Source organism: Rousettus aegyptiacus, unplaced genomic scaffold (genome assembly GCF_014176215.1).
Source record: "Rousettus aegyptiacus isolate mRouAeg1 unplaced genomic scaffold, mRouAeg1.p scaffold_m13_p_4, whole genome shotgun sequence".
NCBI lineage: Eukaryota > Metazoa > Chordata > Mammalia > Chiroptera > Pteropodidae > Rousettus > Rousettus aegyptiacus.
The window spans coordinates 88,497,837-88,525,138 of NW_023416307.1; the positions used below are offsets into that span (position 1 = coordinate 88,497,837).

Sequence of the window (27,302 nt, forward strand, 5' to 3'; positions counted from 1 at the left end):
TTGTTGGGAAAATAATGAAGAGGAAAAGTTCTTCAGCGACTTGAAAGATTTTACAAATGCTAAATAAGGACCAAAACGTGGGAATAATCAAAGAAACTAAAGATACAGACTCACTAAAAGTTTTTTAATGTAGGTGAGGATGGTTTTGCTGTATTAATCAAGAAAGGACTAATCATCCAACCAGGGACAGGCCAGGATGACAGGTGCAAAGTGGGTTCGTGCCTGGCAAATTGGGGGCATATGACATATGTGAGCTCGAAGAGATGTTAACTCAAAGGCCTTTTGGATAACTTGAAATTAATCTAATAAGTTTAAAATTTTTGATGAATCATCCTCAACCATAATTTTAATTCTTCTGAGTCTTGTTCTCTTCATTAGCAATCACTCCTTCAGTCAACTGAGCATATGTGAAAACCTCTTTCTAAAAGAGAATTGGATATACCTCCAACTAGCAGACAGTAAGCATTATAATCAGCAGCATTTCAGGATCAGGAATTTTCTATCCACTCGATTCACTAGTAACGTTCCTCCCCCACAAATCCCCATTTAGTAAATTTTCAATAGTGTCTAAGGGTTGAAAGTAGGGAGACAAGTTGTACCTGAAAAACCCCAGCTAGATTTTGTGATTCTGTTTCTGAAAATGCTGGTTCAGGAATAATAATAAAAGTCACCCAATGAAAACCAGTAGGTAATGTTTTATGAGCTACGTAGCAAATTAAGTTTTATTTGTGATACTAGTTTGGAAGGTATTGAGTAATGGCGCCCAAGGCTAAAACACATGATGAGATCCAGAAGTTACGGTCTTCGCATCATACTGGTATATTTTGTTTTCAGACAATAGAGAAGATTCTATAATTATAAGAGGTCCTGTTGACCGGTTATGTTCGATTCTTTTATAAAGCTTTCACATTAAAGATGAATTGATTGAGAATCAACTAACAGTAAGATTAAGTGCTGGAAAAACTGATTAATTCTAAAATAAACACATCTCATACAATAATGAACTTTTACAATATATTCTATTAACATGTCTATAAATAATGAATATAATGATTGGTTAAATATGTACATTTATTAAATTTCTATTAGAGAATATTGAAGGAAAATAAGAATGGTGAAAAGGAAAGCAGAGATATATATGCATATTTCCATTAATCTGAATGAATATAGATATCATAGAACCTTTGACTTTAAATACTGCACAAAATATTTTGTCTATTCTTTCTCTAAAAAGTAAAATCAATGATTGATACAAATTGTTTTCTATCAGAATTACATTACTATCTGAACAATAAATGGCTACAGCAAACATAAACTACCTCCAAAATAGTTTTAAATCTGATGTTTAATTCAGGTTTTTAAATAAATAAAAACCTCACCTGCTCTCTGTACATCATAAATCGTCAAAAAAATTGATAGAAAAATTAGTTCTTTTCAGAAAAGTCTCTATACTTTCCTTTGTTGAGATAACTATTAAAGAAATGGCTCATATTATAAGTATTTAATAACCTAAATATTTCTAAAGCTTGAATATGCAGTTAAGGATATTTTCAACAATGTACAGAAAATGTTACCCATTAAATTGGCAGTGAAACAAGTTGACTTACATTCACATGAGATGTGTGTTCTTTTTTATTCTAATGCTTCTTGGGTTTATGTTGTAAGTTGGCTACCTGATACAGAAACCTATAAGTAATTTAATGCAAAACATGCATTCTTAGCTAGCCCAGGCAAAGCAGTAGAGGTGAAGTCTTACGACATGCATGCACAAGACCTATGCTCAAAAAAACATCTTCTCCATACCAGAAAGAAAATAGAAATGATGCGTTCTGTTGAGAATTTTGGAATAGCCAGTGAGTGGGATGTGATGAGAAGGATATTATTTCATAACCACAGGATTCATTATCTTGCATTGGCCTATGAGTCAGCATGCCATGCGTTCCTCTAATGATGTGAGTTACCACAGAGAGAAGCAAGAGCTCAGGAAAAGGAGGGCTCAAAACTGGGACTGAGATGAAGGTGCACAAACTGGTCTATGTTCCCAAGCCCAGGCCATGAACGTCCACTGGTTTCTGTGCACATAGATGATGAAAATCATGAGGCAATCCAAGGGGAAAACTTTCAGAAATAAACTCCATTAAATTGAACATGGTCAATGCATTCATGAATTTGTGTTACAGTCTCAAACATAAACCAAGTAAATAACAGTGAAATGAAGACTATAATTATTACCAGCTATAGAAGAATAACCTGCTTCTCATTTTGATGTTCAAAGAGTAATGCTATAAAAGTTTATGTAAAAATAAAAGAAAGAAAGAAAGAAAGAAAGAGGAATGACAGAGCCGGGGTGTTACCATTATGTTGTCAAAGTCTTCCAGAAGGGAGACAGCAGAGTTACAGAAGTCCTACAGAAAAGGGGACAGCAAGAAAATGGCAGACAACACAGATAAGATTTTTTAGCCTAGTGATGTGGGTAGCCAAAACACATATGATATAGTTCATTTTAAAACAATGTTTCAGGGAGTTGAGACTCAAAAACTCAGACCCTACTGAAGTTTTATTCATTTATATGCCAAACGATAGCACATAGGTTGAGACACTGAAAAATAATATTCATATAATAGAATAGCACAAACTATACATTAAATGGTGACATAAAAGAGGTAGACTAGAGATCATACACATACACTTCCTGTAACAAAGGATGCTGATGCCCCAGTGAACAACTCTGAGGGAAGCCTTCCTAGAGGCTTCCTAGCCTATAGGCAGTGGAAGAGCTCAGGACATTTGGGTCACATTTATTGGACAAGACATTCAGTGAACAAGTCAGTAGATCATATACTATTGGAGAATGTAATTAGATAGCTCCAGCCCCAGTAAATGCAAGCGAAAACAGAGCATCATATTAACCACACATTCAATCAACCACAATCGACAACAAACATTTATAGTGCCACCAACAGGGAATCTGGTTTAGAAAAAGCTAAATTTATGAAAAAAATTCCTATTTCTCAGGTGACTAATTCCCTTGTTTAACCATTTTTATAAAGATATTCTAAGTGACATTTTGTCTGAGAATTAAAAGTTTTCTGCTCGCTGAGTTTTAGAGCTGGAGATGAGATAAAGGATTCTCAATCCTAATAGAAAAAGTATTTTACTACACTAAGGACTCATAATTATAGGAGGACTTTCCCAAGCAAACAATATCTATTCATTTTCACCATTTTAAGCACAGGCACATGACTCACTGCATCTGCATGCTTGTCCTTAGAGCCAACAACCATTTTTGTATTAGTCCATTCTCTCACCCCTCTACTCCATTCTGCTCCTCTTATCATAAAAATCAAGTTTCGTACACTATCTTCTAGACCAGTATAGCTGCCTAATCACAATTTCAGCAAATAAATGTGTACCTTTCTCACCATTTGAATAGAAAAATACCAGGTAATAAACAAAGCACTCACTTCCCTGGACAAAGTTTCCAACCAAGGAACAAAAAAGGGTTTAGAATATATTTACTAGTTCAGTGGTTTTTGTCCTCTTAAATTCATTTTTGTCACTGAGATGGTTAGAAATTATACTCTTAGTAAATACATTAAAGTAATTGTCAGAACCCAAGGATTGTTTCAATAAGACTACTTTTGCCTACCGTTATCAAATAAGAATAAAATTATTTTGAACTATGCTTAAATTATACCATAAGGAAAACTGTAACAGGGAAAACTTGAATAGCTAGTAAAGTTATAAAAGATGCCAAAACTCATAGGAAATGCAAATTAAAATGCCATAATTCAATAACATTTCACCTGCTCCAAATGAGAAAATTAAGGTCTGACAATATCAAAGGTTGATGAGGATGCAAAAAAGGAAAACCACTCATTTATAACTGACAGGAATCACCACCACTCTGGAAATCAAATTAGCATGTCCACTTCTAAGTATATACTGTAAAAACTCTCCATATGTACAGAAGAAATGTATAAAAATGTTTACTGTAATGCTGTTAACAGTAAGAAATGACTGGAAATAAATGGTCATCAAAAGGAGAATGGATAAATGTTAATCTTCATAATAGAATAGCATCCAAACAGGAAAAACAAATGCATAAAACTAAATGTAACAAAGTCAATATAAGTCAAAATTTGTCAAAATACAAAAGTTGCAAACAAAGCAATATATATATGTAAGTCTATCATATAAAGTTTTAAATCTGAAAGTAATACTTTATAATGTTTATGTCAATGGATGCAAAGATATGTAGTAAAAGCATAAAAACATACATAAGAAAGAAAGGCACTAGATTCATGATATTGATTCTTTATATGTAAGGGAAAATGAGAGGAGACAAGGAGCCTCATCCTTCATCTGTAATGCCTTATTTTTTTAAGTATCTAAAATAAATATGGCAGAACATTTTTAATAAAGCTAGGTGGTAAGTACCTTAGTGTTTGCTATATTATTTTCTACTCCTGTCTGCATGTTTGAAGTACACTGCTGAAGAGTGAGTAGGAAAGAGAGCAAAGGAAGGAAACAGATGTTCCAGGGTGATACCATATCCATATGGCAGGAGATCAATTACCAGACAGAAAAGGTGGCTGTTTAAAGTAAAATGAGTTTCATCAATCCAAGAGGCATGTTTTCAGGAAGTTACAGATTTAGTTTGCCAAAGAGCTAACAGAGGTAACAAAGTGATGGTATCTGCTCCATGGGTGACAAGTTAGTGTTCATATAAGTAACCACTAGCTATAACTAGGCACATCATTTTTGTCCTCTGTCATAAATTTTCCTCTTCAATGTCATGAAAATCTTTCTGATTTGTTATCTATCTGTAGCCTATAACCAATGCTCCCTTGCAAATCTGTCTCTATCAATTTAAGCTAAAATTGATTTTCGTCTAGCTTACTTTGGTTTTCAAAACTGCTTGGAGTTGATTATTACAAAGAACAAAAAATGATTTTGTGCACTGAAAGGAATAACTCAGGATAAACTGATACCATAACTGAGGAATAAAATTAAGTCTTTTTCCTGTGTCAAGACAAGAAAAATTAAAAAGCCCCTTCTCTAGAAGGTTGATATGGTGGGAGGGGGGAAGGAAGTTCCTTCTTGTTAGAAGAAAATTACTGGATATAAGAAAAAGGTGACTGGGAAACAATTAAAGCGGCATTTTGCATTGTTATAGCTAATATTCTATATTCTGTGACAGTTCTCATAGGCTATATGGAAAATAAAATACAGTGATATTTTTAACACTGAAATTGGAATCAGCCCCTCTAAAGTTTTTATCACAGAATTTAGACAGTAAAAACATACTGCTCTTAGACACCAAAATGTCTATTAGGAAAACTAAACAATACTCTTTGTTACTGGTCTCTTCTACTGGTGATCACTGAGCACCAATCTCATTAGGGACAATTAATATAATTATACAAGAAAGCATTTGATGTGTTTTTATTCTCTTTTAATCCTTAACATATTTAAGAAAGTAAAGATTATTTTTATGGGACAGGTATTTTCTCTGAAATAACAACAACCATAAAATAATACTAATAAAACAACGATAGTAAATATGGCAGCTAACATTTTTTCAGCACTCACTATGCACCAGCTACTACTGTTCTAAAACTAAAGGCTAAAAGTATTAAATAATTATTAAATAATTAATTTCACAGCAACCCTATAAAGTAACTATTGCATTAGCTCCACTTTATAGGTGAGGCGCTGAGACACTGAGAGGTAACGCAATCATTACAATGAGTCCCATTTTAATTAGAGACCCTGAGTAAGAAATGGAGAGTGATCAATTTTACTTTCCTGGATGAAGACTGTAACTAAAAGAATGAAAACAAGTTTTCTTGCCAAAACACCTTTATGCATATCAATATGCACTAAAACCTTACAAAAATACACTCGATAATATGACAATCATTACATCGAATAATTTGATTAAAAATACCTAACAATATCCATGCTATTTAGCACCTATTTTCTAGACACTAAACCAATGTCTTAATATATTCCTGAGGAAATATAAGATGGTCCATAACAGATAATTCCATGACCCACTGAAGTGGATATTCAGTCTCTGCAGCAGAACTAGAGCTATTTGATAATACTATTCTGGATTTCCCCATGCACTAAGGCTAGATGTTTCCTACATTCATCAACTTCTCTCTATTAGATGGGAAGAGGCAAGTTCTGACACATATCCAGAATTCAGGAATTTGTGTTCTCCTTGCCCCATCTAGATTTTCAAAACAACCACAGCAGAGATCACAGTTGGGAGAAGTTTCTGGAAGCACTCAGAGGAAGAGCTATGAGACAAATTGGGGATACTAATCCATACTGCTAAAGATTAAAGCTACTAGGAAGCTCTAGGCTTTTGGAAACAGCTGCTCAAAACATGAATTCACTCAACAAACACCTCATAGATTTCTACCCTGAGCTCAAGAGATGAAAAGATAATACAAAATATTATAAGACCCACTGCCTGACCTTATAAAGTGGGAAAAGGGGAATCGGGATGGGGGAGTCACCCACAACTGGCCTAGGGAGCCAGTCACATCCAAGACTTGGAGAAACTAGTCAGGCTTTAAAAGCATCTATTAAAATTCAAAGATCATGCTTAAGATTAAGATAAATGGAAATTCTCCAACACATTTGTTGCACTTAAGGAAATGGATTTCTGTAATTAGAAAATTGTTAGGATAAGGAGGAAAAATGATACCTATTTCATTTTCCCTGTAAGACAAAAAATTACAAGTTCTTATGTAACCAAAGAGAATCACATTATGCACAGGCATTTTATCTAAGAAAATGTTCCTGCCAAAATTGGAATCAATAATGTTCTACCATTTCTTATCATGAAGAAATTACCAATTACAAAAATAACTAATTGCATCCAGAATCATATATTAAGCCAATTTATCGATGTCAGTTATATTCCATTTAATTCTGTCTTTACTCTCGATTTTTAAGAATTAGCACAAGAAATTTTTTCTGCCACTATATTTAGCTAGATTCAGGTATATTAATAGTTTGTACACGATCTACTGGGAGAGAGGAGAGGAGCCAGCACCTCCCTCAGACCTGCCGAGGCGCTGGCACTCCAGCAGATGCCACACGCACACCTCATATACTCTGTGCCGGGCCACTCTACCCTTGACTGCACCATGTATGCAGTTCTTTTCCTTATAAGAACACTATTTTCCTCAATTACCCACCACTTTAAGAATGGTGATTGAGGGAGGAAAAAAACATCTGCTTCTGAAAGCCCTTCAGAAACTCTAACGCAAGTTTCAACTGTTAATAAAGAATATGGGAAAGGGGGGTGAATGTGAATTGTGAATATTGTGCGAATCAGTATTATGAAGGTGAGCTTTTATTACTTGAAAAAGAAATTTCTGATTTCTCAAAACGAAAAAGAAACAAAAAAGAAAAAAAGAAAATGCCAATATTCTGACAGAGTTGGTACAAAACAACTGGAAAAAGAATGTCCTATCAGTCAGTTCCTGTTAGTATAAGCAGTACAACTTTAGGTGGTGTAAAAGAATAGTCAGGTATTTTTGAGTAGTTAGAGGAAAGTGGGGAAGCAATGAGGCCCTCCAGGTACATTTTAGGTTATAAGCTTGTCTTCTCAAATACGTAAGGATGTCTTTGATTACATGCAGATTATTCTATTAAATTCCTTTAAAATTTTTGCTTTAGGTGGGCTAATAACAAGGCAAATTATACCTTGTGGTGAAAAGCTAGACATGAAAAACTAAATAAATTTATTGTAAGGTAAATATTACTTAGGCTTAAATTACTATAAAAAGGAACTGAATTCATCCTAGTGGAATGGTTACTCAACTTCTAGTAAATTTTTAATCTAAATAAGAATTTGAAAAAATGGTAAAACTATATTTGTTCATCTCCAAGAAGAAATAAAATCCCACTGAGGTTTTAAATGGCTCCAAACATGCTGCTGATTTAAGCAAAATCATAGCCTTTAAAATATTTTAATCAAACCTTCATCTTTTCTGGTAAGAGGCAACTTAGCCCATCTTACCTGACACCCAGAGATTTTGAGCAATCACTAGGGGTCAAGGAGGGACAAACCTGTAGTGACTGTTGTTTCTCATGCAGTTCAACTAGTTTCCTCTTTCCTGACCTTCTTATAACACAGGTTAAAAAAAAAAAAAAGGAAGCATTTTCAAGAATGCTAGTAAATCACTCTCCCACCTCCAAGCCCCCAAATCACTAAGTGGACTGAATGCGGAAGTGCCATAAGTTATACAATACATATGTGCCTAGATAGTTATCCAAAACACAAAAAAATAATTTTTAAAAGCATTAGAATTTCTTGCTAATTTGAAAGTTTTGTGATTTTTCTTAGAGCAGGACACACCTATAGATTGGCTACTTCCTTTGAGGATCATGAAAGTGCAAAACTCACAGGGTTGCTTTGAGATGTAAGATAAAACATACATTTAAAGTGCTTGGAAGTGTTTTTGGCAAATAGTAAGTGCTCTATTAATGTTAGCTTATTATTATTATTATTATTTTAAGCAAAATAGTGCAATTTTTTAAAAGAAAAACTAGAAAATACGAAAAGTATATATAAACTAGAAAAAGAAATACAATCTTCTCCCTCTTTATTGTAATATATTTGTACAGATTTGTGGATTTCATGAGTCTATACTAAGTTTTATGCGACTTCTACCTCTGTTTTATTAAACAAGTGCTGTCATCTAAAAAGTTAAATTGGGCTATGTGGCATAAAAACAGAAATAATATAAACCAGGAATTAAATATATTGCATATACTGACTGTTAGTGGTAGTGTACTCTTTGTTTGGCATATATCTTATTAAGCATGCACTCAAAATAGTGTGAGCAGAGCACTGTACAAGAAAACCTAAGGAACATCTGGGCTTCAGAGATACAACCTCAAAGTAATAAATTGAGTAAAAATACATAAAAAAAGAGCTAAAAGGAGTACAAAACATGGTGATGATTATAATAGGGAATGAGTGCAGAGAAGGTCACTTCAAGTATGAAAATTCTGCTGCTTCTAATTAACTACAAAATAACTGGCTCTCTTTTTTGTTTAAAGGCATACTCTCAATGAACCTAAGACACTTCACGTTCTTATTTAAAGATAATAGTAAAATGCAAGGGAGAAAAAGTATTTATAAACCTGCATAAAAGAGATATATCTGCACTCACTCAAGTACACAGGAATATGCACGCAGGAAGAATATGCCACATACCCTATGCTTGTTCCTCACTGGCGGAAAATCATGAAACACAGAGACTCCATTGCTGAGTCTGGACAAACCTGTTGGAAAGGTCGCGCCTGGGCTTGCCTCAGGAGCCGCTGCTGCTGCTGCTGCTGCTGCTGCTGCTGCTGCAGGAGCTTCATCTGTATCAGGTGCTGCTGCGACGTGATCGCGTGAAGGGATGGTGGCTGCATAATGGCGCCTGAGCGACGCTGCAGCATGTTGGACAGAGCTTGTTTGGTATTGGTGGGAACGAAAGGGCCGGCAGGGTCCAATCTGGAGCCACCTACAAAAGCAGCAAGAAAGAGCTTTCTATACGTTAATGCAACAGGTCTTCCTTATTTTATCAAAATGCAGAAACCTCACCTTCTAAGCCTCAATTTATGAAGCAAAATGGAAAATAAGGCACTGCCCCAACCCCCTATACAATTATTAAAGATCTGTTAAGGATGGGGAGGGTGATGTAGGAGTGATTATAATATTTAAATGACTTCACTGAGGTCCCACTTGAACTGATAAAGTGAAATGCCTAAAACACAGTTGTCAGCTTAATTTCGGAATCACATGGGTTTTAAATTATGGAAGGCCTTCAGGAACTGGTGTAAAACGTATTGCCTTAGTGGTATATTTTGCCAAGTGTCCCAAGGAAGGCTTAGAAACCGTTTTCTGTAATTTTAAATAAATTTGAAGCTCATGGTATTTAAGCTTCTTTACCATGGCAAAATGAAAATGCCTATTTTGTAATAGGGAGGCATTAACATACTTTAAAAACTTGTAATGCTTGGAAATTTAAAATATCTTGATTCTAAAAATAAAACACATCTTTTTTTGAAGGCTAGAAACAAAATAAACAAAAAATGTTAATTATAGTGATTTTAAGAAGCCAAAGGGAACCCTTAACACCTCTGCATATATAATTTGTCAAATGTCTTTAAGAATTTGAGGGAAAAAATTTCAACATTTGCTGGCTTCAGATTAGGTACCAATCTTTCACTCACCAGATAGTCTATATTCTTTAATGTATGTACACAAGAAAATTTCTGTATAAATACCTAACAAAAGATGTTTTATCTTTTTTTAAAGCAAGGTATATGACAGGAAGAAACGTTTTAAAAGACAGTCGCTCAAAAAACCCGCATTCTTTTAAAGACTCAGTACCACAATCAGCCATATGATTTATGAAGTAATTCAGTGGTATTTGAAGAACATTTGGAAAAAAATGGAAAATCTATTTGAGTAACATATGGCAAGGTAACTTTTGTCAAAGCAAGAATTGGAACTATACTAATATAGAAAAACTTAAATTGACTCATTTCATAGATAACAGACATTCTTTTTAAATATTAGACTATGGTTTTCTTCTAATTTTCCTAACTTTTCTATTATCTTGTACCTCTGAATCAACTAATATATATATACACACACACAAACATATATACATACATCCACGGCTGAAGCCCTCTGGACATTCCTATCTAATAACTATATATACTTATATTCTTCTGAAGCCCTCTGTATAGTCAGTCCTACCTAATAACTTTCCTCCCCTTCTCCCATCAAATGCTAATCTGAATTTGGCATTTATTACTCCCATACATTACCATATAAATTTATCATACCAGTGTATATAAATGAGAGAGAGATTGGTAAGGATGTGTGTATGTATGTGTGTGAGTGTGTAGAAACACTGTTTTGTATTTTTACTATGTATAAATGGAAGCATATTGTACATACTCCTCCTCGACTTCATAGGATTCCTATTTTTATGAAAATATATTATTTCACACATATAAAATCTTCATAAATAAGTGTTTGCTTAAAATTTATTTCTCACATGTCATCATACTAAGATTTATTTAATACCCAAGATCCTCAACTTATGTATACCTCTTATATAATTTCAGGGAGAGAGAGTATGTGTCTTTATAAAGTACTTAGGCTTCAACTCATAGACAATCATTGTATTCGATTCAGTATCTACGAAGTTTAAAATGCTAAAAAGTTCATAAGGACCTTAGAATTAAAAAGAGAAAGTCAAAAGAGAAGATAGTCATGTATTATTTTCCACATTTATCATTAAATCCAGTTTGTTCTTTGTGATCTACATTTATCCACTCAACAATCTACCACAAACCAGATGCTGCTGTAAGTTCGGGGACTACTACAGTGAACGTAACAGAAAAAATACCAGCTCACACAAAACTTACATTCTGGGACAGGCAGATAAATATACAGTATATAAAAACAAGTGCTGATGCTATGGAGAAACAGAAAGAAGGGGAGGGTAATAGAGTGCAGGGAAGGGGCGTGGTTTACAATTTAAAACATGGTGATCAATGCAAGCCTCACTGAGAAAGCAGTGTCTGACCAAACCCAAAGAAGGCAGGCAGTGAGCCATGCAGATGTTTGACCGAGAGCACTCCAGGCACAGGGACCAGCGAGCACAAAAAGCCTGAGGTGGGAATATGTGCATATCATTTACTGAGCATGTCTGCTGTGTCAGGCTATTTTCTAAATGCCAGATAATATTTTTTAAAATTTACTTTAAATTATACAAACACACACACGCACGCACGTATCTGTGCATGTGTATAATATAAACCTTTTTCATTCTTCAAAAAAGAACAGGCATCTTATCTATTGTGTTTACTGCAATATCCTAACACCCAAAACTACGTCTGGCACATCATGAAACTCAGTACGTTTTGTGGAATATATAATTGAATCACCCATCCTATGACAGTATATATCACTGTATCTGTTTTACAGATGATCAAGCTGAGGCGAAGAGAAATTAAGACTTGGCTGAGATTATAGAGCAGGAGAGTGGTAGAGCCAGACTTGAACCTAGAACTCTAACTCCCTTACCATCTATCTAAACCATTAATTTACAGGACAACATTAGAATTCGCCCCTGAGAATTCGCCCAAGAAGCCAAAATTTTCCTCCCTAGGCCTCAAAATGTCGTACTCAATTTATGATTAAAAAAAAAAAAATCACACTATATCACAGAACACAATAAGTAAAAATATTATATATTATAATGGCGCAACCTAACAAAATGCAGACTGAGATCTCAAAATAACCTAGTTTGCTGAAACAGGTAATCTTCCCTTTAGACGTAAAATTAAAAGATTTTTTTTTTTAATTTACGAAACCTTTCCAGATATAAAATCTACCTAAGTTTGAATCAAAGCAATACTAAAATCAGGACCATTTACTCTGGATATGGCAGTCTTCCTTGCTGATACCTAAATCTACTTGCTGAACCAAATATTTGAAATCCTTCATGGTATAAACAATTTAACATTCATAACATAAGAAAATAACAATAAGACACTGTGCAAGACAGTCTAACCTTTTAAAATGCTGGTTAAGAACTATATCTGATAAAAATGTACACAAATTTCGCAGCATAAAACTCTGATCGACTTCATATCTTATAGCTTAGATTTTCATCGGTGGTTAATTTCCAGCCAGCACTGGATGAAAATTCCAAAATCAGTACATAAACTCATAACTGAACCCTTATTTCATAAGAAGAAAGAACATTTTGAATGGAGAGAAATGCAGAAATGTCAGTTGAGCACTTAGCTCTTGAAAGTTCCAAATTTTGTGAAGGTTTCAGATTAAAAGCAAGGAGAACCCCAAACGAAGAGGACCCCAAGCCATTTCTCATCTTGGAGTGACCTGACTATGTGCTCTCTCTTCTTCACATACCTGGAGTAATAGACTGGTTCTGAAGGAAAAAGCCAGGCTGCTGGGGCTGACCCATGAGGTTGTAGCCCCACAAAGTAGACTGTGGATGGTGCATCATCTGGGAGGATATGGGTGAGTAATTAGGAGGCACTCGGTATATGTTGCTCTGTGGATACTCCTTCAAGATAAAGTTAAAAAAGAAAAGGTTACTTAATCCACACATCACATAGATAATGTAAATTCTCCTTCTCACATTATTTGAGATAGTTCCTATCCAGGTAGAAAGGGAAAGATGGAAGGCAAGAGTCTCAATATATTCTCTGCAAAATACTCATTTAAGTTAAAACTTATCCTTGACTTAAAAAGTGCTCAGCTATAGTGGGGGAAGATGGAAAAGGTCTTTTCTAAACTCTGTTTTCAAAATACTAAAAGCACATTTAAGATGCCGATATTGACCACTACCTGCAGCTGAAAGAGCATCTTCGGATGCTAAGTCTCCCCATCATTTCATCTTAGAAGGCCTTCCTGATACTTTGCTTCTAGATGAGAATCTTGACAGAAAGGCCCACAATACTTCAGACCACTTCCCAGCCTAGCCAGTATCTTATTTCCAGTTTTCAAGAGAGCTCTATAGTAGACTCCACCCTATCCTACAAACTCAAAGCACAGTGCCATGGTATCCTCCCATTCTGTCCTCCCACCCCCGCCCCCAGGTCTCTTGCTCAGGGCTTCTTCTTCCTTACAGCATCTGCAAAGCCTCTAAGGATCAGAACTGAATGTCTCGATCCCTGCCACATTTTCTCCTTCCCTAGTCTAGCTCTAAAAGATAAGGAAAAATAAAACCTGCACTACACCCCATCGGGAAGAGGTAGCCTCAAGAGTAGGACAGAAGACATGACCAGGACTCACTTGGGGAATGAGATGAGTTTTAGGTCTTTTACATCTGAAAAGAACAGAAATCCATCTATGAGAATAGACAAGTTAGAAGACCCAGATTTTGGGGAGAGGCAGTCTGGCCCTTATTAAGCATCCCTTTCAAGACAATGGAATATTGATTGGAAGACTACATGAGAAGAGAGCACTGACATTCGAGGGACATCTAAAAGTGATGGCAGTCATTTCTAGAATAATAGAACAAGATATGTTTTGGTTTTGACATAAAGGAATAATAATAATAATAATAATAATAATAATAATAGTAATCATCATGTCTCAGCACTAAATTGTGAATGTTTTCCACTGCACAAGAACACCCTTGAAATTCATAGAAAAATGTCTCAAATTCTCTCTCAAGTATTTTCCAGGTGAAGTTAAATGGGAAGATATTTTCCACATTAATTCCGTAGGTTCCATAAAATTATTTCTAAATTGCCATCTCATAGATTTCTGTTGTTTTCAAGAAAATGTTGCTATAGGTAGAGAAGGCTAATAGGCAAACAAAAAGTGAAACTATTTAAAATTATGTTTACTTTATCTTTTATAAAGTCTGAAATTATGGTAAAGAAACAGAATACTCAGGAAAGTAAGATGGAATGGTAAAATAGGAAATCTCAGAAACATCTTATTTGATATGTTAAATGGAGCTTAATGTTTATTTAATATATCAACTCCCAAAATACAATAAACATGTAAGAGAATGAGGCTTTATGGGCCTTAAATTTTCAAGTTTCAAATCTGAGAAATTAGGAGGCACTTAAATATTAAGTATCATCCACAACGGAAGCCTAAGATTTAACAATTATAAAAAGTAAAGAAGGAAAAATTAAAAGCTACATAATCCTGCCATCTGACAAATCACTGTCTGTGGGTCATTCCGTTAATTACAGCAGAGCTTCATTAGCATAACTGTTACAAAAAGGCTTTTCCTGCTTTTAGCAATGTTTCTGGGGATATCCTTCGGGCACTAGTAAATCTTCTACCAGATGCTAACGAGCCAAAGAGCTCTCCACTTCCCGTGTACTCACATCAGCTCTTGAGCTTGATTTCGTCTTGCGCTTCCTTCCTTTTGTTTTCTTCTCCTCATCTGTTGTGGTTTTTCCCTGATCCGACAGCTCAGCTGATTTCCTCTCTGGTTCCTGAGAGATGGGAGATGTAGACTCTTCCTCTTCGTCTTCGGGAGGCAGGGGCAGTGGCTCGAGGTAGTAACTCCGGGGCTTGGGCATGGGGTGTGTGTGATACAAAAGGAGGTGATGCTGCTCCTCATACTTGATCACTTTCCGGTCCATTCGGACTGTCCCGAACCATGCCCAGGACAGAGGAGCTGGGTTCTTCTGCCCCTCAAACAAATCCCATGGGGACACCTTCTGCTTTGTAGAGACCTGGAGCCCCTGTGGTGAGATAATGCTCTATGATCATATGTTCACATCTTTTTCTAGTTAGGGGCCAAGCTTGCTTGGGATCATGGAATCGGAGAACATTTTGGCTGCTGTGGGCCTTAGAGAGAACCTTTGCATACAGCAGACAGGCCAACTAACTGGTCCCCGGTTATACATTAGATCGCTGGAGAGCAGTGACTGGAATCCACACCTTACAGTTCAGTTGCTCTACTCTACACCACATGAGGCTCTGTTAACAATGTAACACCAGATAGTTCAGTGTAGTTTACTCTAAAATGGCATTTTCTCATTTAGGTTTTTTTGTTTTTGGCAAAAAAAAATCTAAGAAACACTGAAAAGTTGACCTTTACTGTACTAAGTTACAATCAGTTATAAACCTTTGGAATCTACTTACTGTTTTTAGGATAAAACAAAATTTAACAGTCAAATTACATTCAGCCTCTTATTGGGCTCAGGTTAACTTCAGACCAAACATGAATGGACTTGATTTAATATGGGTGCCTTTCATGTACTTAATAAGCCCATCTCTGAATAGTTCAAAATTAACCTGTACCAACAAGTACAAATGAAATCCTTCAATTCAAGCTTATCTGTACTGAAGAGAAAATGTCATTGTTTCTGAAAATAAAAGTTTCTTAGTTTTAATATTAATTGGTGATGTCTCTTGGTACCTTCCTTGACATATCAATTTGAGAATACTTCAAAATGACCCTGAAAACAACTACTCGGGCATTCTATAATTCTCCTGTTCTTATTTACATATACTCTTCCATGGGTGTCTTCAGTTACCATCTGTATATTGATTGCTGCCACATATGTGTTTTGATATTAGACCTCTTTTCTGGGTGCCAAGACCACATGTCCAAATGGCTTCTAAATGTCTCACCACTGGAGAGCTCACTGGTGTTGAAATTCAACTTGCCCATGATTCTAGCTTTTTCTCTCTCCACAAACACACTGGTATGTATAAGTAAGTTCTCAAGATATTTCGAATTACTGCAGCACTGCATTACTCTTATGAGCTACATTTTTTCATGCCTCTACATAAATGCTTCCCTTTGCCTGTACCACACTTATCCCTACCTCCCAGCTAACTCTTAATCCTCCAAAATGATTTTAGTGTCAGTTTTCCTGGGGATCCTGCTCTGACTACATACCTCTCATCTGAGTCTGGTGGCTCCTATTCAGGGTCCTCTAACACTCTATAACATGACACACAAACCTTACCACACTGTAATCATATCTCTACTTCTACTTGAGGATTGGAGTTCTGTCTTTGATAATAAATTACTGTCACTTTAAACATTTTTTACTCAAAATAGTTTACTACATAAAGGCATTTATCAATAAAAATTTTCTCACCTAAACATATTCTATCTTCGATTCTGAAGTAAAATTAATCTGGTCTTTGCTAATTTTCCGTTTTTTTTTTTTACACTGATTTGTTTAGTTTTCCAGGTGAGCTTCAGAATTTCACTTAAATTCAAGTGAGGATCTTCAAAGATTTGATTTATTTATATGATAAAGACAATGACCACTGAACTTAAATAATAAGAATATGCTTTTAAAAATCAGGAAACTATAAAATTAAAATGTTGTATATGCTTTGTAGGAAGATAAGAAAATATATTTCATTTTTATAAGTTTATTTGTTTATATAATGAAAAAGAAACATTTACTCTTGCCTGTTTTTTATCTATAGAGTCGAATCCAGCAATTTTGTTTCCCTTTGTATCAATCAAGGAACCCATAGGTTCACAAGTGATGACATCGCATGTCTGTTTTGGCAAAGGTAGTAACTGTCGAACTTTGTCGATACTTTCTGACTGCTTGTCTCCTAGCTCTTTCTAAAAAAGAAAGAAAGGGGGGGGGGGAGGGAAAAAGACAGAAAGAGAAGTGGAACAAAAATTACAATGAAGGCAAAAGTTACCCAGAAAGAAGTTCCCTTATGAAACATTTCCTTTTTTATAGCTGGAATGTTCTTTAACCTTGAACATGCTCTATGGTACAGCTCTCAAATAGAGTGGTACATGTTTCATTTCTTCATTTTGAGTAGAAAATAGAACTCATAAAAAGGCACGCTTGTTACACAACAAACACCACAGTGCTGAAATGACAAAATTCAGGATAGTAATTGTAATCAGAAGGCAGGAGCTGCAGCATGGAACAAGTTCTCGAATCCAGGGTCAGACCATAAGGTAACCATTGGTTATTTTCTTGTAAGGTCATCAGATATATTGATTTTTTTTCTAAGCCATTTGTTAACAGTTTATTTCAAAGATTGTGTTAGTGGTTAGTCAAATGAATCGGATTTAGAATTATCGATGTAAGTAGTTATTTTTCAATTGCATGTACCAGACCAAGCACAGATTTATCCTAAATCTAATGTTGGCATTTTGGCTAGATATTTGATAACAGATTTCTAAAGAGCCTTAAAAATTAAACATGTCTTATGAATATAAATGTTTTTAAAAAGAAAAATCTTCAAGCTATATGCTTATTACTTTTGGGTACTGGTAAGATAAGGTAAAGGAAATAGCAAAATAATCATATTACATTAACTTGAATGTACTAAATAACATTTAATTTAATGAAGAGTAAATTAAGATAGAACGTACTAAATAACAAATCCATAAATAATTTGAGCTCATGATAGAAGCAGGTCACAAACTTACTTTCAGTTTCTTTACTAAATTCATGTATGCACGTTTGTTCTCCTCAGATCCCCCAGGGGATGCATTTGACAGGTCAGAGGCTAATGTTCCATTGATTAAAACACCCAGCATGTCAAGAACTGTTGTGAATAATTCACTAAGAGGGGACAGAAAATAATTATTTTCACCTTAGAGCACAACCAAGTCACTCTTAACTGAGCATTTTTATTTAAGACACAGAATTTTTAATGGCACCTAAGAAAATCAGATGCGGCAGAATTTGTAGCAATGCAGCAAAGGTGGAATGATAAGAACATACTTGTTAGTGTGCATGTCAACGGTTCCAGAAGTAATGATCTGAAGGAGGAGGAGGGCCCAGTCTGTTGTCCACTGGGCGCTCCTCTGCACCGTGTCAAACATTCCTCCCACCTAGCACATAAAAAATACAATAAATCCTGCATTGTGTGAAAGAGAAAACACCATCCCCACCACCTTATATAGCCAAATTTTGATTAGTTTAAAAGTGCTACCAAAAAGGGGGTGGGGGGAACCTGAATGTGAATGTATCATCAATATGAATTACAGGCCAAGCATGAAGGCAGTTCTTGAAAATGCACAAGCAGGGGTGAGGGGGGGGGGGTGGTTAGGGGCAATGACCTTCCTCTTAGTCAAAAATTTGCATGTAACTATTATTATATACCAGTACAGTTAGCTTTCTTTTGTTCCTAAACTTTCATGACACCCAATTTTATGATATATTTTAGTCCAATTAAATCTGAATAGGTCAAAACCACATAAACTGATTATCCACCACTGTGTTGTCAATTACTATTTAAACTGAGCCTGTTGTCATAATAATTGAAACTCTCCAGTAACAAAGAAGTAATAATGAGTAGAAGGCTTGGCTCCCAGGTCTACTCCTCATGTGTGGGAATAACGTTAAAAACAACTGCCAAATATCAAGCAAGCCATTCTCCAGAACAGCCTTCATCAGGGCCTACTCAGTGAGAAAAGAAAAATTCAAAGGAATGTTCAATGTGTGAGGAATTTTTAATTTATGTAAAACATCTATGTGGAATTTGTTTTTATCATCAATTTGATGGAAAGTGTGATAAAATTTTGACTTCAGGAAATGGCTCCATAGTGTAGTGGTTAGCATGTCTGATAAGCAGAAGGTCCTGGGTTTGCGCCCCAGGTGCACCAGGTCCCCCAAGTGCGCCGGGCGCCCCAGGCCCTGGGTGCACAGTGTGAGCCTGTGGGAAGAGATGCCCTGCCTTCAGAGATCCAGTTCTTAAGGGGAGATGGCAACATCCATAGATCGGGGGTGGAAGTCGGGGGTGTGTGTGTGGGGGGGGGGGCGGGGATTTAAGAAGGGGAAAAAATTTTGACTTCAATATCATTTTAACATAGTTTTTAAATAAGTATAATAAGAGCTAATACTCATCTCAACATAATAGTCCTCTAAAACTTACTCTTAGCACACAGCAAAAAGGAGAGATCCCCTGGGGTGGGGGTTGCAGAAGGCAAATCCATGCCTAAAATACCTTCTGCTGTCTAGAAGTAAGACCAGACAGGAAGGACAGACAGCAGCCAGGAAAACAGAAGGTTCAGAGAGACAGGGAAGTAGTTACAGAGAGCAAACATCAGAAGGCCTCACCTTGTAATGAAGACCACGACAACAGTAGAAATGGAAAGCTGATATTACTTTCCCTGTAGATAAGTTTAAGAGGGAAAACACCAGCCATGTCTCTTACCAAATTTAGGCGAAGCTGCAATGCTTCATGCATCATCTGCCGGGCTTTTATGTCATCTTGGTACCGTTCTTCTCTCCAATTACTGAGGATCTAAATCGGAAGACAAATTAAAAGAAAAAAGTCTTGTTTCTCCTGTTAAAATCAATTTGGTTTCATATTTAAAGTTACATTGATCTTTTTACTGACAGTCAAAGCAATTTCTTGGTTTAACAAATTAACGAATAAATCTTACCTCCCCTTCTACTATGTAGAAAGAAATCTGGCTATTTCTTTGTTTGTGGCCTTTGTAGATGGGAGAAGAAATGTCTTGTCTAATTATTTATCCTGTACCTGTCTTAGAAAATGCTTTAGAGGGCCATCAAGTTTAACATTAACAAAAATAAAGATTATTTTAGAATACATTTTATATCAGGCCCAGGTAATATTTCTAGGGACATGCTCTGAACCCTAGCAAATGTGTTATTTTGGTGTTCTACTGAAGTGGCTTGCTATCTTACAGACTTCTCTACCTTGAGAAAGATCATGTTTACTATTTTGAAAAATATGACACCTTGTATGTCAGTCAGTCAAGTGGCATATCAATCTAAAAAGTGAGTACTTCCTCACTGATTCAGACTAATATTGGGAAATGGAAGATTTTCTTAGGAAAGGCAAACCACAAGTGGGCAACACCCCAGAATCAGGTGACCTGAGCAAAAAAATATACAATACCACCCTTTGAAATATGGTGGTAACTAATGAGAATCATCTTAAAAGAGTTCAAATGAGTCACATGCAGAAGTAACCCAGCCCCAGTAGATGACCAGGAAGTATACCAGCATGGTAAAAGGAGAATACTTCCCATATCTCATCAAAAGATATGGACTTCCTTCAAGTCTGACTTAAGGGTATAAGGCAGTTAACAAACACAAGCTGTCATGAAGCTTACATTCAAGTAGAAGGACAAGTAATAATGTGAGGTGTAACAAATGGTATGGACCAGAGTAAGGGGATAGAAAATGACTATAGTCTTATTTTTAGAGTTTTCAGGGAGGGTCTCTCTAAGAAGGTGACATTTGAGCAGAGAGCTGGTGAAGTGAAGTCCATGCTAATATCTGGGAGGAAAGCCTTCCAGGTGAAGGGAAGAAAACATGAGAAGCCACTGCAACAAGAATTTGCTTGGCAAGTTCAAGAAACAACATGGTCACAATGAAAAAAGTGGAGTGAGCAAGGCCATGACCGGTAGGAAACAAGGGAGAAGTAGGAGCCAGTGCCAAATTACATAGGACCTGATAAGCCCAGACTTTAAATTTTTATTCTAAGTGTAGTAAGAATCATTACAGCATTTTGGGCATCAGCGAAATATGTGATTTTCATTTAAAAGGATCATTCTTACTGCTGTGTAAAGAATTGATCTCTCATATCTAAAAGGTAGGAGACTAGAGGATCAAGTAAGTTAAGTGTCCTTGTTCATGTTTACCCAGTACCATCCAAGGGAAAAAGATACGATGTCATAGAACCACAGAACCACAGGAGGGCTCCCTTAGGCTCTGTAGCAGGATAAAGCATCCTAGATGACAAATGTACCCACTCTGCTCAATTCCACAAGCTCCAGTTTCTAATGGTGTCACTCAATTTCCTTGTGGTACAGAGAATGTAAGCGCCAGGAGAATTGCGGCTAGTACAAAGGCAAAGTACAAATTCTTTATAAATGAACCAAATGCCTTCTGATTTATAAATGAGTATCTGATGCACCTGACTGGCTCTGGCAGTAAAATGAAATTGAGTTACTGAACCTATAGGGCTCAAGCTGAGACCCTGGCTGATATGTGGAAGCCCAGGTGAGACCTTGGATACAGGTTCCTCTGTCTTACTGCCATACCGTACTGCTATGCAGATTGCTCTAGGACCTCTCCTGTGAGGCAGGGTCAGGAGAGGAGCAGATACGTCAAAGGTATGTGCAATATGCAACATATTTTATAATCTACATTTATCCAATGCATGATTAATATTATAAAGTTGTTAGTCTTGTGGTGACTAGAATGCCAAGTAAAAGAACAAGGACTGGATTGTGCCTCCCTGCACCTAATCAAAACATGCTGTGCCCTTCTTAGTTAAAACTCAGTAAAGGAAAACAAATTAATACCATTAGAAAAAATACTTGCCTGGCTTAATACTCTACTATAGTTTACCTGATTAACTTGATTCTGGAGAGATGTTAGGAGACCTTCTCGTTGTTCATCTTGTCCCTTAAGGCAGGTAAGGACCAGTGAAAGGAATGGTTGTTGACTCAAAAGAGACATACTGCAAAGGAAGTTAAAAACAGCAGATCTAGTTAGAAAGAATGAATTACTTCCTGTGCAACACTGATTTCTTGCTCTTGTCTTATAGGCTATTATTTATTTTACTATTTGAAAATAGATGGGAGGGGTAAATAGCCAAAGACTACTTGAAAAGTTAAATTATATCTACTAATAAAATTAAAATCCACTGTAATTTTTCTAAATAATTTAATATGCTTTCTAGCCCTGAAGCACTACCAAAACTAGCATAAATTCACCCTGCAGAAGGGTATGTAGGGGGAGTATGATGGGAGGAGAAATTGTATTTTACATCAGTAAGCTGCATTTAAAGATACACATTAGAAGGTATATTACTTGATACACAGAATAAAATAAGAAATTAAAAAATTCCTCTCACACAAAACTCTTATTTTAGGGTCCAGGAAAGAGACCTATATGATTGTTGTGCTTGTTTTATTTTTCAGCACATTTCTCAAAAACAAGCATTGGGGTATTTGTTGGTAGAGCTATGATTAGCACTTAGGTCTGAGGATTCTACAATAGCATGCTTGCTAGTGACCTCCGGGACACAGTTCCACCACATCCCACAGCCCGGACTTGTAAGTGGGTTTTAAGACATTTGGGAAAAATTCTATTTTAAATTGGCATTTTATATTAAGAATTCTTCAGTTATTAGAGGAGAACTAACAAATCATATTGATATACTAATTGCTACACTAGAAAACATTTACTTAAAATAAGATCGAGGCCGAAATCTTTCAAACTGGTTCATTTTACACCAGCAGTACTAAGAGAGATTGACTTGAGAAGGCCATCTTGAAATTGTGTAATACCACCTGTCCTTTCCATGGCAAGTGAGGCAATGCACATACAATCACTCCTTAGCAAATAAACTTTGAGAATTAAATTGGGTCATCTGGTTGATTAATTAATGCTGGCAAAAGGTGACAATCAGGTAACGAACAAAACAACATGCACGGACGGGTCTCAGGTCTCTACCAAAATGTACTTTAGTTAAGAGGGCAGGCTCAAAAGCCAGACCACCTGGGTTTCGACCCCAGCTTTATAACACCTTAGCTGTGCGTCCTTAAGAAATTTACCTAACCTTTCAGTGCATCAGTTTCCTCATCTGTAAAAAGGACATACTGAGCGCTGCTACCACATATGATTGCTGCGAGATTTTAAAAGTTCAAGTATGTATGAAATTAATGTGATATAGGGGTTGGCATTTTGTAAGAGCTTAAAAGGCAGCTACCAAAATATTAATTTGGGGACAAGAAACTTATATGTTCAGAATTGTTTTTAAATAGAAGAAATTATCATCATTTCCCTTTATATCTGTGGGTGCTAAATTTAACATGTTTTCACATTCAAGTGTGGTTTTGATCTTTCTCAGTAATATAGTTTTCAATTATAATTATTTGATATCTTTTATAGGGCATAAAATAAGTTAAGAAAATACTAAATATTAAACTTGGTGGTTTATAAGTTTTAAGACTAGTCTGTAACAAGAACCTTAAATGCCAAAAATATTAGTAACTATTCCAGGGTTCACCAAGACAGAATTATAAATAATGTTACGTATTTTCTGTGTATACATAAATACCTAAGTAATATAAAATGAAAATAATTAAAAGTAGAATACAGAGACCAAGTGGATATCCAGATCTGATTCCACAGGTATAAAGTAGGGCTAAGACGTCAACATTTTTAACATTTCAGCAGTGATCTGGGTATGGTGGCAGAATTGAGCAGTGGTGTAGTAAATATTATAACCTGAAACTTTTAAGGAACAGAGCCTTGTCTAATGAAATATTTTAAGTTCCGCTTAAAAACAAAATTTCAGTGGACACAGGGGTACAGTGATCATATATGTTTGCAGAATGTTAAATTTTCTCAATTGTTCGTTAGAATCTTACATAATCAGACACACCTTCCAGACATACCTTTTCTGTTTTTGTCTGTCTCTTTCCTTTTTTGAGGAAGAACCCAAGTGCTGTCCCTTCTCTAGCTCCTCCCCAGCAGCTTTCAGTACTCTTCCTTGCACAGAAGTTGGCAGCCTGGCAATTAGGGGGGCCACCAGCCATACACCCCTGCGTTCAGAGGAACTAAAATCAGAAACAGGAGTTACACCCCAAACGGCAGCCTTTTTCTCTGCTCTCACAGTTCTAATAGAAACTCCAATGTACAACTTTTACATACAAGACATACTGATTATTCTAAAACTTCCCTTTTGTTTCTATAATATCTTTCCTTTTGCCAAATACCAAATATTTGAATATACTTTCCACTGATGTTTTCAGAAGGCAATAAAAGATGGAGTTCTAGAAAGATACTACAACTAAACTTAAAAAAAATCTATTGAAATGTTTTTCATGGATTCTGGCTCTCTGATTAGTAACGGTCCTTTTGTCCAACAAGCAATAAATACACTTTTCTGTAACAGTTAAGCATACTAATAATTTCTTAAGTTTTAGAATTCACTAGTTATACTTTATACCAAAATGATGAAATACAAGTTAATCTGCCTTTCATGGTTATCGTTTGCACAAAACTGCCAATTAATAAAGAAGGTAGAAAAAAATGTTCCTATATAATGAATACCACAGAACAGAGTAGCCTCAGGGGACACTAAAGAACTTAATCCATCCAGCATGTCATCTGTGGTTCCAAGGAGTCTGGGCCTGATTAACTTAATACTTAAACTAAGATATCATCCACCTCTCAGTATTATACTTTAACATATTATTAAATAATGATAATTGACAGAAGTAATTATTTTCTTCACATTCCTGAAGCTTTATAAAAACATAACTGCAGTATGCAAATACAACACACTGTTACATTAATGATAACCTAATAGAACAACAGAAAAAAATACCTTAGAAATGTCTTTATTCCATTCTGTCTCGTGCTACTCGTGTCGGTACTTCCGATCCCATTTGGGTTGAAGAGACCCAGACCAGGGTTAGAGGAGTTATTGTTCAAGTCGGCAGACTGCTGGAACACCTCTATTGTTGCCTTTGCAATGTTGTCCAATAAGTTGTTCATTTCGGCCACCGAACCAGAGCCCTACAGACAGACGTAAAAAAACTAGCACTTTCTCCTCAAACATCAACATGTTTTCGCTTTTCATAAAATTTTATACATATACATGCTTTCAATATATACTCACAGGATCTTTCAAGCACTGCTTAATCATTAACTGAAGCTCTAGCCAGGACTGCCTCAGGGTCCACTGCTCAAGATTCTGGGGAAAATGGAGAGAATTGAGACATCAGAAATACTAAACATGTCCTAAAATATAAGAATTCCCTACCTCAAGAAAGAGTAGAATAATCATATACAATAATGGAATCTATAGGTATTTCACCACTTTTCAAAAGTTCACGTTTTGCCACTTTGCTTTTACAAAAGACCTACACTAGTGTCTGTTTCCATTAATGGAATGGAATTTGAAAAGTGTTTTCATTTTGACGAAAAAAGGTGAAATGTGAAAACTGTACAGCGTTTGCCATGTGGCAAGTTGTGGGAGGTGGCACGCACCCCAAGCAGTGAGCAGGGCTCCACCGAGCCCCTTCCCCAGGGCCACACTCAGCATCTTAGCATCAGACCAGCATAGCTTTGAGCCATATCAGTGAGCACCTGTGCTGTATTTCGATTCATTGTGTCCATTCGGTAGCAAGATGGGCCCTAAGTAATCATAAAAGCCTAAGAGAGTTCCCAAGAGTGCTACACTAAACTAGATGTAATTAGGCATCTTGACAGAAATAAAGACATTGTATATGTGTTAAATTCTGGGTCTGGGAATGCTCAAATTTTCTTCTATATAAATTAATGGTAAATATTTTTTCACTTTACAGCTTTTCGACTTACAAAAGTTTCCACAGGAACAGTACTTTTGGATAGAGGGGGAAACCTATACATAGATCAAAAGGCTTCCAAGTCTTTACACATATTCATTGTAGAAATAAAGAAATAAATTGCAGCATTAAAATAATGTGCCTCAGTCAACAGGCACTGGAAATAAATAAGACAAGCATTTCTTCTGCCAAAATCTATTTATCTAACCAACTCCATTCCAAAATGATTTCAATATTTTTTGAATGAGATATTTAAGACAGTCCCTCCACAAGCTTATTTTTCATGTAAATACTGTACAGACTTAAAATATCGATATTTATGTAATGACTATACACAATTTGCAGTACCTACATCTACCCAGCAAATAAAGGGTGATAATTACGTACAAAAAATTTGGGGGAATAAAAATAAGAATTAGGACGGAGGAGGTAGATGGGAAGAAAAATTAAAATCATTTCTTCAAGTAAACAAATAATTAATCTTTAAAAACTCAGAATTAACTGAATTAGTTGAAAAGAATTAGTTAGCAATGACAAAGAGACAATGACTTTTGTTATACTTACAAAGACTGTGTCAAATGACAAAAACACAGTCTTTAAGCTATTATCTCTTACCTGAAGAATGCGTTTAATGTGCTGCCTTTGCAAGTTGTCCCCCTCGGTACATTCTTTAATGCCATGAGGATAACAGATAAGCTGTAATAATTTTTGCGCTTGCATATTTGAAAGCACAGGGTCCAATATAAGTTCTTTGTCTGTGCATAATCTTTCAGGTTCTTTTAAGCAGTGTTCTCCTACCCACTCCTAAAAACAATACAACAGTGAGACTGACAGAGGCAGACTTTCTATATGCATATGTAACACATACTAAGTTCATGGCACACAATGAGGAATCTTCCGATAAAATGTTACATGAAATAAGTAGGTGGCAAAGTTTTAAAAACAAAACTTCTAGTATTTTAACTGCTTAAAAATACAAAGTGAAACCTTGGTTTAAGAAATTTTTGAAAAACAAATATACAAAACAAGGAAAGAAAATATTGGTATGTGTTTTTAATTGGAAAATGGTTCCTTGCTCTCGGAACTGTTTTATAAGGAGTGTTTTTTAACTTTCTACATAAGGGCAATGATTCTATACTACATATTCATCATTTTTATGGAACAGATTGTACTACATTCTACAGAATGGAATATAGTATAACATTGTCTCCCCTCTTGATATTACAACTGTTACTATTATAAATAAATATTTGTGTACAATTATTAGGATAATTTCATTGAAGCAGATTTCTCAGTCAAGGATTATAGAAAAAATTTAAGGCTACTGATATATATGGCTAATTGACCTTTGGAGAGTTTCTGCCAATTTAAACTCCTATCACCTTTTCTTCATCATTTTTTCAAAGGAAAACTCTTATACTAGGTGGGCTAAGAAGCCATTTACTGTCCACTTGA

The 27,302-nt window shown here is 35.7% G+C and overlaps 2 protein-coding genes across 9 annotated transcripts in view; one reads left to right on the forward strand and one right to left on the reverse strand.

The window, feature by feature from the left end:
* The window catches only part of MED12L (mediator complex subunit 12L), a 307,612-nt gene that overhangs the window by 24,894 nt on the left and 255,416 nt on the right, over window positions 1-27,302 (reverse strand). For all 8 annotated transcript variants that reach the window (XM_036219081.1, XM_036219079.1, XM_036219084.1 and 5 more), the window contains 12 exons: window positions 26,463-26,651; window positions 25,160-25,234; window positions 24,866-25,056; window positions 23,931-24,092; window positions 21,874-21,985; window positions 19,703-19,792; window positions 18,268-18,377; window positions 17,970-18,105; window positions 16,980-17,141; window positions 14,923-15,285; window positions 12,980-13,136; window positions 9,319-9,545 (listed from right to left, as the gene is read on the reverse strand). In XM_036219081.1, coding sequence (XP_036074974.1) covers window positions 9,319-9,545; window positions 12,980-13,136; window positions 14,923-15,285; window positions 16,980-17,141; window positions 17,970-18,105; window positions 18,268-18,377; window positions 19,703-19,792; window positions 21,874-21,985; window positions 23,931-24,092; window positions 24,866-25,056; window positions 25,160-25,234; window positions 26,463-26,651 — 1,974 coding nt within the window. The remainder of the gene's footprint in view (window positions 1-9,318; window positions 9,546-12,979; window positions 13,137-14,922; window positions 15,286-16,979; window positions 17,142-17,969; window positions 18,106-18,267; window positions 18,378-19,702; window positions 19,793-21,873; window positions 21,986-23,930; window positions 24,093-24,865; window positions 25,057-25,159; window positions 25,235-26,462; window positions 26,652-27,302) is intronic.
* The window catches only part of P2RY12 (purinergic receptor P2Y12), a 45,707-nt gene continuing 35,840 nt past the window's right edge, over window positions 17,436-27,302 (forward strand). The window contains exon 1 of the mRNA XM_016156458.2: window positions 17,436-17,492. The gene's annotated coding sequence lies outside the window, so the exon portion shown is untranslated. The remainder of the gene's footprint in view (window positions 17,493-27,302) is intronic.